Here is a 13,060-nt window from a genome sequence, read left to right as displayed (position 1 = left end):
GTTTTAAATCAGGATTATAATGTAAGAAACAATTTAAACGCTAAAAAAACAAGAAGAAAGATGCTTAACAGACAGCTGGAAGAAAACTAGAGCTTAGCGATGCCTTTCAGATGAAAGGTGACGTCCTGTTCAGCACCGCGGACAGCACCGAGCCCCAACGCGGCTGTGTCGCTGTCCCAGCGTCGTAGTGCTGAAAAAAGAAGTAGTGGTGGTGGGGGGGATAGAAAGATGGAGATATAAAGGAAGCTGATGCAGAGATAGTTTGCTTATGGGGAAAAGACTAATTTAAAAAAATGTTTTTGATGTGTCATTATTATGAGCTGATAAGGAAGTGTTACACAGTTAGTAGTCTTGTGTTAGCCCTCCTCAGTATACAGTGCTATGATTGCATAACTCTGAAACGTCCCATGTGATTGGGCAGTGACTCACCAGCTAAGTCTCATAATCATCACTTCTAATCAGGTACATCTTCATTTTCCAGGTCGAAAGCACAGCAGCTTAAAGATGTTGAGGGTGAGAAAGGAGGTTTTTTTTTAGTCTTCTGTGATTAATTGCTGGCTTGTTAATATGCTAAATCTTTCAGTCTGCAGTAAAAACCTATCTAGGGATGGTTAAAGAAGCCAAGGGCATTTACAGTATGATCCCAATAGTGGTTCAAGTCTTGGTGTCGCCTACACTGCTGGAGGAGACTCCTAAATATGTCCAGAGCTCCTCCGAGACAGCTTATTATGTGAACACCAGTTTATTAGACATCCCTTATGTCTGGTGTCGCTCTGCCTCCCTCCCTCTCTGCTCTCTCACTCGCACTTTCATAGGTACAAACAATAACTAGGTCAGAGACAGGAAAACAGTGGGTGGAGGATGAATAATACCAAACCTTCTCAGGTTTTTTTTTTTTTTTTTTTTTTTTTTTTAAATAAATGTTTATACAGTGTTGAATGTGTTTATATAAAAAGATGAACTGGATGACTAATTTTAAACAAAATTTGACTTACAGTTTTTTGTTTTGCTCTAGGGATTTATTGGCTTAGGAGATTAACTGATTGCCTCTTGGGTTAGGTGATCTTTTTTGTAACTAGGATGCTTGTAGAAACTGTTTAAACCTTATATAAGTGAATGAAACATATGTAGAAACTATACTGGTGTTGAAGTGTAGACGCGAATTACAGCAGCTTCCTTAAAAAATGTATCACCGCAACCCTTCACTTGTTCTTTCTCACCCGCAGCAGAATTATATGCCTAAGTAATTAAGGGAGTAAATCAGCCAGAGTACTGCAGACTTCCACTTGTGAACGTTGTAATGGGTGTTTCAGAATTCACATTTTCCCAGTTAATTTTGCACAGAAGCTAAAGCTAATTTTGTCTCACCTGACGTTTAAACAGTTGCGTTGTATGTAAAGATGGTGCTACATTGGGAAACCTAAAGCCCAAACAGCAGCAATGACCACTAAGATGGTTAAAGCAGCAAAAATGAATCGTTTTGCATACTCGTTCTAGTCTTTCCGTATCATCTATTTAGGCTACTGGGACTCCCCAGGTCAACAAAGACTGTACCAATGATCGGCCTTTTGGGAAATGTGTCAAGTTTTACTGCTGTAATTACACTCACACCTCTCCTCTTTTTGCTGATGCAGGTTTTTCCATGAGGGGATTGTTTGTCCTTCTCACCATCTCTTCCCTGTCCTGTTGCCAGAGCATCAGCACCTTGGCTTTAGACTGCTTACTGCTTATACAGTATCAAAGTACAGTAACAGTCTACAGTCATGGCTACTGAAGCCTGGCAATGCATCAAACACCACAGTGAAGGCAACATGAACACCCAGTGAAAAAGAAAAAGATATTATCCCATTCTTTTTTAAATGGCTGTTGTGATGGCAGGAGTTCACTCTGCTAGAGATCCCCCTCTGTGCCCCCCCGCCACACACACACACAAAACACCCACCCACTCAGCCACCCACTCGCTCAGAGAGGAAACCTGTGTGGGCTTGCATTGGGGGAGACCTACACAATGTAAGCACGTAGCATTCACACTCAAGCCAATGAGACCTTGCAGGTTTCCTGTTACCATGCCAACTCCAGTTCCTCCTCCACCCTGCTGTCTCCATGGCGACCGTGGCTTTAGATTGTTACTCTAGCAACAGCACCATGGTAACAGTCTACAGCCATGGTCGTTAGGGGCAGGTGTCATCAGGAAAGAGAGAAGTTGCAGCTCATGGTGAACTTCACAGTTAAGTTGTCTCGTGCAGTTGGTGAGATGTCACTTATTTGTTCAGGTGAAAAGATGCCAGTTTAATGTATTCATGTCTGTGAATACTGAGGAATAACTCATGTCATTCATTGCTTATGGTGTTTTGACTTTATTTAATAATGTGTTTTGCTCGCTACACCCAACACCTTCACGATAAGTTAAGCTGCGACACGTGTAGACACATGCTGCCTTCCATTTTAACTTCATTACACATAGGATGCTTCTTTTGATCAGTGAGTAATGTGATGAATGCACAGAGCACATGCTGAACGGATGAGTCAGCCAGCTCCAACACCTGCTCTGCTCTCTGTTTATCAGACAAGAGCAGCTTCACTTCAAAGCAGCACAGCCAAGAATTCCCTGTGGGCAGCACTATAACCTGCAGGCACATACAAACACACACTGGGTCCTAACAAGTGGGCTAACCCACACGCACGCATGCACACACACACGTTTGGTATGCTTACAACAAACACATCACACTCATAAAGACTGCACTCCAACTTAGGCTACTCTACTTCAAACATTACTCGGTAATGTTTAGAGTTATACTGCCCTCTAGAGGCTTGAATTTGCCAAGGTCATCTGCTTAACACATTTTTTTCCCAGACTCAAAAGTTCTGCAGCAAATGAAATATAAATAAAAGCTTTATCCCAGTGGTGTGTGGATACTTGCAAAATTATCTGCCTTTCAATGCGATGATGTGTTAGCTTTTCCTACTTTGTAACCGAAAAAGTGGATGCTGATGAAGATAATCAAAACAAGACTAATGTTTTTATAAACCTCCAGATTCCTCCATGACAGTAAGATATATTTCTCATATTATTTGTGCACTGCAGCTGCCCAAACCCTTAGACAATGAAGATAGTTGGATTTAAGTTTCTAAAAAAAAGAGAAAAAAAACTTTAAACAGAGTGATTCGGGATACAAGTGAGCACACAGAGCAAAAATCCTATGTAAACCATATCGTCCTTTATAGATTAGATCAAATAAAGTTAAAAAGAAATCTTATTTTCATTTAAAAATGCTCTTTATTGAAAAGGAGGCACATAAGGGTCATTACTAAAGACATTTCAAAGAAGTTTGCAGAGAAAACACTACAGGAATCACATTTTTGCATTGCGTCACTCCAGCTGGAACCTGATCTTTTCAAATATTTGTCATTCACTGATTTGCCAAAGGAAAATAGAAGGAAAGGGAACAAGGACAAGAAAGAAAAAAAAGATCAGTTGTTTATCCTCTACCTCCCTGCACCGTAAAAGCTCATGTGCTGAGAGTTAAAGAACAGCACATAAACTCTTACTGTTAAGGGCTGAGAAGTCGCTGCAGGTCAAACTACATAAAAGGGAACATACCACAGTTTGCTCTGGGGGTAACTGGTTGGGGATGTAGCTGTAGCCCATCCTAAGTTGGCACTGGGCAAGAGGTGGAGTACATCTTGGACAGGCCACTGAATCAGGGCTAAAACAGAGAGACATTCACACTCGCATGAACATTCTGCAAATGAATCCAATATAAAACAAAAGAAAACAAACAAAAATAAATGCAGGACATCTTGCTGGTATGTAAGTATACCAACGGAGAACAACAAGGCGCAGTCTTCAAGTGACAGTGTTCAATTGTTTATTCTTCAAGCATATTTCTACAAAAGCAGATCAGCATGTGTCTACTCTAAGTCATTCTACTTATTCTGAATTGAGTACCACTCACGTGTGGTCTTCTAATATGCAAATCATAGGCATGAGGAGAAAACGAAGCTTTACACTGCACAGAGAAAGTAGGCCAATCAGGAGGTTTGAACCTTTTTGCTGTGAGGTGATGCTGCTAACCAATGCACCCCTATTTGTACGAGCAAATGATAAAAACTTCTATTCCCACTTATTCCTACTAACAGTCTTAGGCCCTGTTTTCTTTTACACTTTCAGTCTGATGCACTCATCAAACTTTGTTGTTCTTGCTGTTGTTATTCCTCTGCACATATCATGTTGGTCTTGATGACCACTTTCACGCTCCATGCCTCTTCATAACTGTGCATAACGGCGCAACAGAGTTGACTTATATAAAAAAAATAAATGTGAAAACATGCCTCTTGCTCTCCTTCTGTGTGTGTCTATCTTAAACTGACTCCACCACAGTCCTGCCTCATGGCCATGATGACTAATATTTACCCCAGTAGTGTCAGTTAGGCACCTATAAGGACAGCCAAACCACAGCTGTCCACGCCAGGCCCCAGCCACAGCCTCTAAAGCAACACAGTAAAGCAGACAAGCAGACAAATGCCTGCAGATGACATCATACATCAAACGACTGCTGCCCTAACTCAAGAAAGCCTCGTTCGTGTCCTCACTTCACCTCTGTACCTCCTGCCAAAAAAAAAGGAAAAAAAAAAGAACATTAGCACATCCTGTGATCATATTTACATCTGGTATTACATTTACAGAGTTAACCAGACAGGCTCACACTGAACAGGTTAAGCAGTCACAGGAGATCCCACCTGGGACTAACTGTTTTTCAAGGTGCGAGGATCATCCAGCCATTATTCAAAGAAATAATAATAACGCGCAGTAAAGTTGTCACAGTTCTGGGCGCATGACTGGAAGCAGACAGGCAACCAAGCAGCCGCTGGCCCCAGCGAAAGTACACTTTCATCCACACAAACAAGAAAACCACAAAGTAAGGGAAAACCAGAAGTATGCAGTGTGAAACCAAGGAATAACAAATGACCAAATCACACACTTATGAACATGCACGTGCACTCCCAGACGTAAACACCCGCTGTGCGTTGTTTGGGCCTCGGAATCACACGACGCAGATTTCGTCACTGTGCTTTCATGTCGTTAACGGACAACAACTGAGTGGCAGCTTTCTGTTCTTTAAATAGCAATTCAACTGACAACTCTAAATATACTCCCTCTGTTCCCTCTTTAATATGTCAGCACACGTGACAGGCATCAAGCACACCACTTCTCACATCACAAGGGTCCCTATATTGAAATAAAGTATAGTAAGCGTGTATGTTTTATATGTATACTAGATCTTTTAAGATTTGCATGTTTCATGCTTTGATTTTCCTATAAAGGTATCACCTTTCACTTTTCTCCTGTACAATATGATCTCAAATAAACATTCCCATGAATGAGAAAACTGCAAAAGGATCCACTTTCATGAGTAAATCATAGTATGGAGTATGAGTCTTATAGAACTCACATATAAAATATAAATATTTAGTTGCATTCAAGAAAGCTGGAAGTTTTCTTCTATTTCTTGTTCACAACAAACAAGAAAATGGACACACGCCATATCTCTGGAACACATCCAATGTTATATCACCCCGTTCTGCACTAACATACCAATGTAACTGTGCAAACACACGTGTAAACGCATGCAGACATGCATATATTTATAAGAACTATATATTTATAATAATTCAACATCAGATTTGATTTTCGCAGAGGAGTGAAAAAGTTAAAAATCCAAACTCTTCACAAATCCCTCTGTCTTCAGCATCTTCTCATTGTCGGGATCAGAGCAACTGAGATTATAAAGATGATGAAAACAAAACAGATGGTGAATGGCTGCCAAAAGAAGGGGGAAAAAGATGTAAATCCAAAAGTTGTAAGCCAGATAATAAAATCTCAAGTCCTCAGCTGAGTGTCTAGTAATCACAGGTTATTCCACGCAGAGCTGTCAGCGGTGGAGGCTGTAATAACAAGGCAGAGTTGGTCAACTTTGTCAGTCTCTGGATGAGCATGGGCCATGGGATGACCAGGCTCTTTGGAGTTTAAGTACAAGTCTTATATAGGGGCCACTGCTGTCCCGCCCCTTCTTCCGTCTCCCATAACAACAAACGCTCCATAATCAAAATACAGCCCCATCTGTGCTATGACACACCCCTGTGCCCCCTGCTCCATTCCCCCAGCCTCCGCCAAGGGAAAGAGGGAAAAAGTGATACTTAAGTTGTGGCAACCCCCCCCCCCCCCCCCCCCCCCCCCCCAAAAAAAAAAAACCCCAAAAAGCCTTGAATGTACCCTCACTCTCCCTTTTTAACCGCAGTGGCCAGAGTAGGGCCGAGTAAGAGAGGGAGATGAGGAGGCAGAGAGTGTGGATGGCTCCACCCTCGTGCGTCTCTGTCTCTCATTCCATTATTTCCCGGTTGTTGTGCAACAGGGGGAATGGATTCCTGAGACGAGAGTCACGGCTCTGTTGTAAAACTTACTGGCAAGAGTGACCCTCTGTGTTTTTCTTTTACTGTTTCCTTTGCTCACTCACTCTCTCCGTTCATCTCTACTTGTTATCAAAACCATGTGTGTGTGTGTGCTGTGAGGTCTTGGAGGGACACAGGGGCCACAGGGGAGCACGGGAGAATGAATATGAGGACTACAGTGGTGAAAGGAGCTGTGTGAGAGGCTGTAAGAGATCATCAGATGCTTGATGGAGGTGGTTTGTTGTAAACACAAGGCTGATTGATTGAGAGAGTCAGAGTGGGGTTTTTCTTTATAAGAAGAAGCCGAGGCTAAAGATAAGTTAAGCAGTTTTTAAGTGGAATTTAATCTCAATGAGGCAATTCAGCGCTTACATGAGCCCACGGTTGCCTGGTGTTTTGGGCCGAGAGAAGATTTCCGAGACATCCAGAAAAACAAAACTATTTTTGTCCATGTCATAAATGTAACAGACACGGCGATAGGGTATGTTGCACCCAATGCCAATGACATACAGGATGTGTACGGGAGGAGGATGTTGACGAGGTTTCGAAGCGAGGAAGAGTCTGGTGGGAGATGAAAGAAAAGGGAAAGGAAGGGGGCGAGAGAGAGCAAGAGAGGTAGAGAGGAGAGAGCGCACATCTGGAAACAATTGAACGAGCACAGGCTGACATGCACATGCTTCTGCTATAAAAGAACAACATGTCCTTGTCCTACACATTTCCCTGTGCGCATAAACCTGTCTGCATGACACCTTCATGCACCCCACAACTAAACCGATCACTGAGCTACATCCTCTGCGGAGGATTTCTTGTTAATTCCTTCACAGACGTGTAGCGTTAATTAAAAGTGGGAGTAAAGCATTGTCCAGTTCACCGTGGACCTTTCTTAGCACAAAGGTCTTTTTGTAAGAGGGAGCTTTCATTGTGACACAGCCGCCTCGATGCAACACAAAAGGGAAGAATTTGTGCAAAGCTCTTATGCAAAATATTTCCCAAACATATTAAACTGAGGTTTCTGCTGTCACGCTGATATAAAATTCCTGTCATAACTTTCCAGAGTCATGGCGGAGTGTACCCAGATCCTAAAAATGTCAGCCCTCTTTTGGTGTAGTGTTGGTTTTAAAATAGTTGTAGAAGAGGAAAAAATGTTGCAGAAGTTATTCTTGAATTTACTGGCATAAAAAAAAAAAGTATATCAACATTAGTGTATAGTGTGAAATTTATAACGTTCCTTACTTCCCTTTATATGCTCTTAATATAGCCCATTAAATGTTAACATAAAGGCCTTAGTGATCATCAAAGTGACTTTTGTGTCACCTCAGTGTGTGGAACGTCCCTGCTGATTGCAGCATCTGCAGAGGACTGACATCTGAGGGTTTGGTAACTTTCATCAAATTCTATACCTACAGCTTACATATAGTCATGTGCATCAAATCTGCTTCTATAGGAATTAAGGGGGTAAGTTACAGCCAAGGAATGCTGTTTAAATGTATTAACTGAGCACCACTATACAAGCAGATGTTTTGGCAGTTTGCAGGTCTGGAGCAATCAGGTGTGTGTTGCCACAATGCCAAAGAGGAAATACGTCAGCAAAGGGTCTCAGAGAAGCAACTGTTTCTGCTCATCACTCTGGGAAGGGCTATGAGGCCATTTCCAAACAATTTGAAGTTCATCATTTATACAGTGAGGAACATTATTCACAAGTGGAAAACATTCAAGAGTCTCTAAACTTCCCACGAGTGAACGTCCCACCAAATTCACCCTAAGGTCACCCCAGGAGATACATCTCAGACTTGACAGGCCCCAGTTAGCATGTTAAATATTAAAGTTCATGACTGCAAAGTTAGAGAAAGACTGAACAAGTAAGGCCTGTTTGGGAGAGAGCCTCATCTTTCTAAAAAGAACATGGTAGCACAGCTAATGTTTGCAAATTGCACAAACCACAAGACTTCTGGAACAATGTCCTGTGGACAGACAAGACCAAACCGAATGTTTGGCTATAATGCAGTTAGGTGGAAAACGAACACAGCATTTCAGCACAAACACTTCATACCAACTGTCAGCACAGTGATGAAGGGATGATGACTTGGGTTTGTTTTACAGCCACAGGACCTGGGCACCTTGCGCTCATTGAGTCGAGCATGATCTCCTCTGAAAACCAAAGTATTCTAGAGTTAAATGTGAGGCTGTCTGTCTGACAGCTCGTCGGAAATTGGGTCATGCAACAGGACATTGATCCCAAGAACAGCAGCCAATTTCAGAATGACTGGGGGAAAAAAAATCAAGGTGATGCAGTGTCCCAGTTAAAGTCCAGCTCTCAACCTGATTGAGATGCTGTGCAGGGACCTTGAGAGCTGTGCATAAATTGATGCCGGCAAACCTCATTGAACTGAAGTAACACTGTAAAGAAGGGTGGGCCAAAATTCCTCCACAATGATGTAAGACAGTCATTCAGAAAACTATTATTTCAAATTATTCCTGATAAAGGGGGTCCTACAAACTTTGTTTTTCACACACTGGTTTTGCATTTTGACCGTTCTTATTAAATAAATAATGTGCAACTTTAGATGACACCTTGATATGAAAACTGTAGAATTGAAAGAGGGTAAATGTCCTTTTTAATATAATAATAATAGCACATCTCATATCACCTCAGTGTGGAACATACCTGCTGACAGCAGAATTTGTAGAATAGTGTCCAACAGTATAATAACACCAGGGATAGACTCGGCTACTTGTGTTTTTGCGCCCCCCCCATCTCACCTACATCAGTCACTCTAAATAATCTTTAGAGTGCTTTGTAAATAATTTCAAAGTCATTTTAAATGACAAGGAGGCTGCTGCATGAGACTGTACATTTGTTTTATGTTTATCTAGCTTTGAAGTTTATCATTTTGGTTTGCATTTATGCATTTCTGTATGCATACTGTGTATTATCAAGTAAACACTGCTCACTGAACTCCTGTGCATCCTGGCTAGGACACTTTCATAAGGAATTGGAGAGTTAGATGTCCCTGGTTTAATAAAGAATAACTACATAAAATTGTACCGACTTTAAGGAGTGACCGGAAACTACAATATTTCAGCTAAAAAGACAAATATAATAACCCTTTACTGGCACAAAGCCATGCTGCTAATCAGATTTAGCTTTTTCAATGCTGGTGAATTAAAGCGCATCTCAAACATATACAAAGACATAATTTCATCTTTATTAAGGCAATAAATTTTCACTGAGGGTTACAATAAGGCTGTTGCTTAGCTCACAAAAAAAACACAGAGCAGAGTAGTTTAAATAAACAGTGCGCATCTGCAATCAATTATTTTCTCACAAGATGTTTCTGAACATTAAAAAAAAATCAACCAGCCACATTTTAGAGTTTGAGTCGACTTCTGTTAATCTTCACATAGGCTTCCTGTGGCTGTGATATCTCACTGGAACCTCTTGAGAAAGTCCTGGTACGTCTGCCTGTGAGCAGATGCGGCAGGAACAAAATGACCACCAGGATGAATGAGGACCTGAGGGTCTTGGAAGGAGGGGAGGAGCTCCCTGCTCATCTTATCAGGGATCACTCTGTCCTCCAGTCCAAACACATGCAGGGAGGGCACCTGGATGGGAGAGTTGTAAAACTTCTGGTGTTGCGTACATGCGCTGTGGAAACCGGCGACGATGATGGCAAAGCGAAAGCCGAACGCCGGCTCCAGTTTTTGCTCCTGAAGTGAGCACAGCATGGCAACAAAAGCGGCCCCCTGGCTGAAGCCCAGGATGCCATCAAATGGACCCTGGTCCTTCACAGCTTCTCTCACAGCTGTCACGCTCTCGTCAAGCCCCAGGCTTTCTTCACACTGCTGCTGAGCGTTGAAACTCCGAGCCTTGATGTCAGAAAACCACCAACCCCTGGGGTCCTCCTCACCTCCAGACTCAGGAGCTGAATCATTCTGTTTATCTGCAACTTCTGAAAGGACAGAAGAGGAAAGTGGCTACTTTCAAAGGAAAGCAACAGAGATTTGAGGTTGATGCAGATGCTGATATTTTTGTGGGTATTTGTTTCTACTTTTATAGTCTCTCAGTTCTTCGTCAAAACATCTTTGAACATTTAGCGAGCACTAAATTGATGTGACATAATAACTCGGGCCACTGCAACAGGCTGACAGCAGACAACAAAACAGTGACTAACAGTGATATCTGGCACATATATTAGATTACATAAAACCAGGAAGGTATGTTCAGATTAAAGAAACATAAAAATTAGTTTTCAGCCGACCTGTCCTGAGCTTTCAGCCAAATTCCACAGATGACCTGGTCAACAGTGGAATTTGACCTGTGGAATTTAAAATGAGAGCATAGAACAGGTAAAAAACACTCTGATCAGATATAGATCAGTTATATATGCACCTATTGTAAAATTCTGTGTGAAAGTCTCAAGCCACCTCTCATTTCTTTATATTTTACTTCCAAGCAGCCAGACTTTCTGCTTTCTGAAGGTCTTGCTGCAACATATTACTAAACGGCCCAGCCCTAAATTTCCTGTTATGCAAAAGTGAGCATCCTGAATATGGATGACAAAATACAACAATATGGTTGTATCTGAAAAATAACAAACTAATATAAATAAATCATTAACACATATCAAAACCAGCATTTAATCTAAAACCAATACTATAATGTTAAGTATTTGAATTATTGCCTGAAAGAATATACATACCCGTGTCAATTACTCATAAAATACATACTGATATAATATTCTGTACTGTGAGTCACCCCTTATTTCTCTGTTTTGCTCTCAAGAAGCCACACATTCTTGTCATTTTTAAAGCGGTCTTGAGCAATAGTTCTCCAGTTCTTATGAATCATTCAAGAATAAAAACAGGCACCTAACTCAAGAGATGAACTAGTGTTGTGTACACATATGAAAACAATTTTAAATTGTATCTTTAGGCACTTTGTCAGAAGAAAACATAATTTCTTTAGGTGAATTTTTGAAAAATGCCAAAGACAACAATGTTTGACAGAAATAAAAATTGTATGTTTTCACCGACAAGGTGATTTCTGAAGTGCTATTAATCTAAAAGTTATCATGATGTGCACTGCGTCCTTAAGAATTTAGAGGAAACTAGACAAGTGGAGAAGAAAAGAAGCACCAGGACTAAATAAAAAAATATCTACAGCAGTAAACAGTACCTAAAAGATCCAACAGAGACTCTTCAGTTGATCAATCTTCCCTCTAGCACCTTGAAGTGACTGTTGTTGTGATTTGGCACTATATAAATAAACCTGAGTTGAACTGAATTATTGGTTACTGTAGCCTTATTAGAAATGTTTTCAGGAGTTCTTAGAAAAGGAAACAGGGAGAAACGACTGAGGTATGGCAAATCACACAAGAACTGGACTGAAAATGAATGGCAACAGGTCTTATAGAGCGATGAATCTAAACTTTGAATTTTTGGTTCAATTAGACATCAGTATATAAAGAAGTGGTCAAGAGAGAGGTGCAATGTGTGTCTTTAGCCATCTCTAAGACATGGTGGAGGCTGTGTCATTGTTTGGGGCTATATTTTAGCTGTCTTGTTAAAACTCAGTAGAGTTTTAACCACACCAAATATGGCCATAGCAAACATTAAGTTTGAAGCATGTTAGAACTGAACAAACTCTGCTTTTGCCTCATATACTGTTTTTCCATGTCTCCTTGCACACTTGCACGTTTCAGTAAATCACTGCACCCAATATCTCATTTTCGTAGAAAAACTTGAATGAGAGATAGCCCAAATATTTACACAATTTACTTTAACTGGGTAATAACAACTATTACTTAATAATTATTAAGCTCTATTAACACACAGTTAGCTATAGGCTCAGCAACAGGTGTTGGTGACCCACCTTCCGTGTTAGCTTGCTGCACACTGAGGGGTGCACTCACGTAAACCAGCTCTACGTGTTTTTTCAGCAGCTTCCGCAGAGCCCCAGTCTTCTCACGGAACGAGGTGGCATTCTGACGGTATCCATGGATACACAAGACCCGGAGAGGTGCCATGGACAAGTCAGCCGAGCTTACTTGGCTAAAGCTAGCCCGAGAAGTTAGTTTCACTTACGGGGTCTTAGGATATTGACGTGGCTGATGAATATATGGCAATAATACGCCACGATCTTATAGCTTAACCACTGTAACTCGTCTGCTGAAATACACAGCCTTCTCCTGGCTTAACAGTTAATCAGTTGTTGAAATCAATCAAATGTAATAAATAGCTACAGTGTTCACGAGCGTAGTCAGAGCAGGAAGGAATGATTATTACTTCCGTTTAGTCTTTTCAAAATATGACTGTTCATAGTAACCAATGGGATTTTTCTAAGAAATAATAAACAAACAAATAGCTTTTTAAGTTGAAAGTTTAGCAAAAACACACTTACTCTGTCACAAACTACATATATATTATCCACAACTTTATGTTATATCGTCAGATTAGTTATTTTCATAACTTTTCAGAGGTGGTATGGTACCATCTAAAGGTTTTTGAAAATACAATCATGGGGTGAATGCTATAGATAACTGAAATAACAAAAAGAAGAGCTAACCTAGGAAAAAACTGCATGTGGAAATTCCTATGAGAATTTGTA

General features: G+C 40.9%; 1 protein-coding gene across 1 annotated transcript; it reads right to left on the bottom strand.

Annotated features, from left to right (window-relative positions):
- Positions 1-9,639: 9,639 nt before the first annotated feature.
- Positions 9,640-12,713, bottom strand: ovca2 (OVCA2 serine hydrolase domain containing). Its single transcript, XM_006808667.3, has 2 exons — positions 12,326-12,713; positions 9,640-10,403 (listed from the first exon to the last, which is right to left on the bottom strand). Exons 1-2 carry the CDS (start codon positions 12,477-12,479, stop codon positions 9,880-9,882), a joined length of 678 nt encoding a protein of 225 aa, XP_006808730.2. The 5' UTR covers positions 12,480-12,713; the 3' UTR covers positions 9,640-9,879.
- Positions 12,714-13,060: the final 347 nt, after the last annotated feature.

This window comes from Neolamprologus brichardi, chromosome 10 (genome assembly GCF_056152115.1).
Source record: "Neolamprologus brichardi isolate AB-2024 chromosome 10, ASM5615211v1, whole genome shotgun sequence".
In the NCBI taxonomy this organism is placed as follows: Eukaryota; Metazoa; Chordata; class Actinopteri; order Cichliformes; family Cichlidae; genus Neolamprologus; species Neolamprologus brichardi.
Note: the sequence above shows the minus strand (reverse complement) of the source record. Positions and strands in the feature narration are given on the sequence as shown.

What these genes read in the sequence shown, in the direction of transcription:
- ovca2 (XM_006808667.3), bottom strand. Translation starts at nt 12,479, where the DNA reads ATGGCACCTCTCCGGGTCTTGTGTATCCATGGATACCGTCAGAATGCC. An exon ending in GCAGCAAGCTAACACGGAAG is followed by an intron (nt 10,404 to 12,325) that starts GTGGGTCACCAA and finishes CTGTCCTTTCAG; the next exon opens with AAGTTGCAGATAAACAGAAT.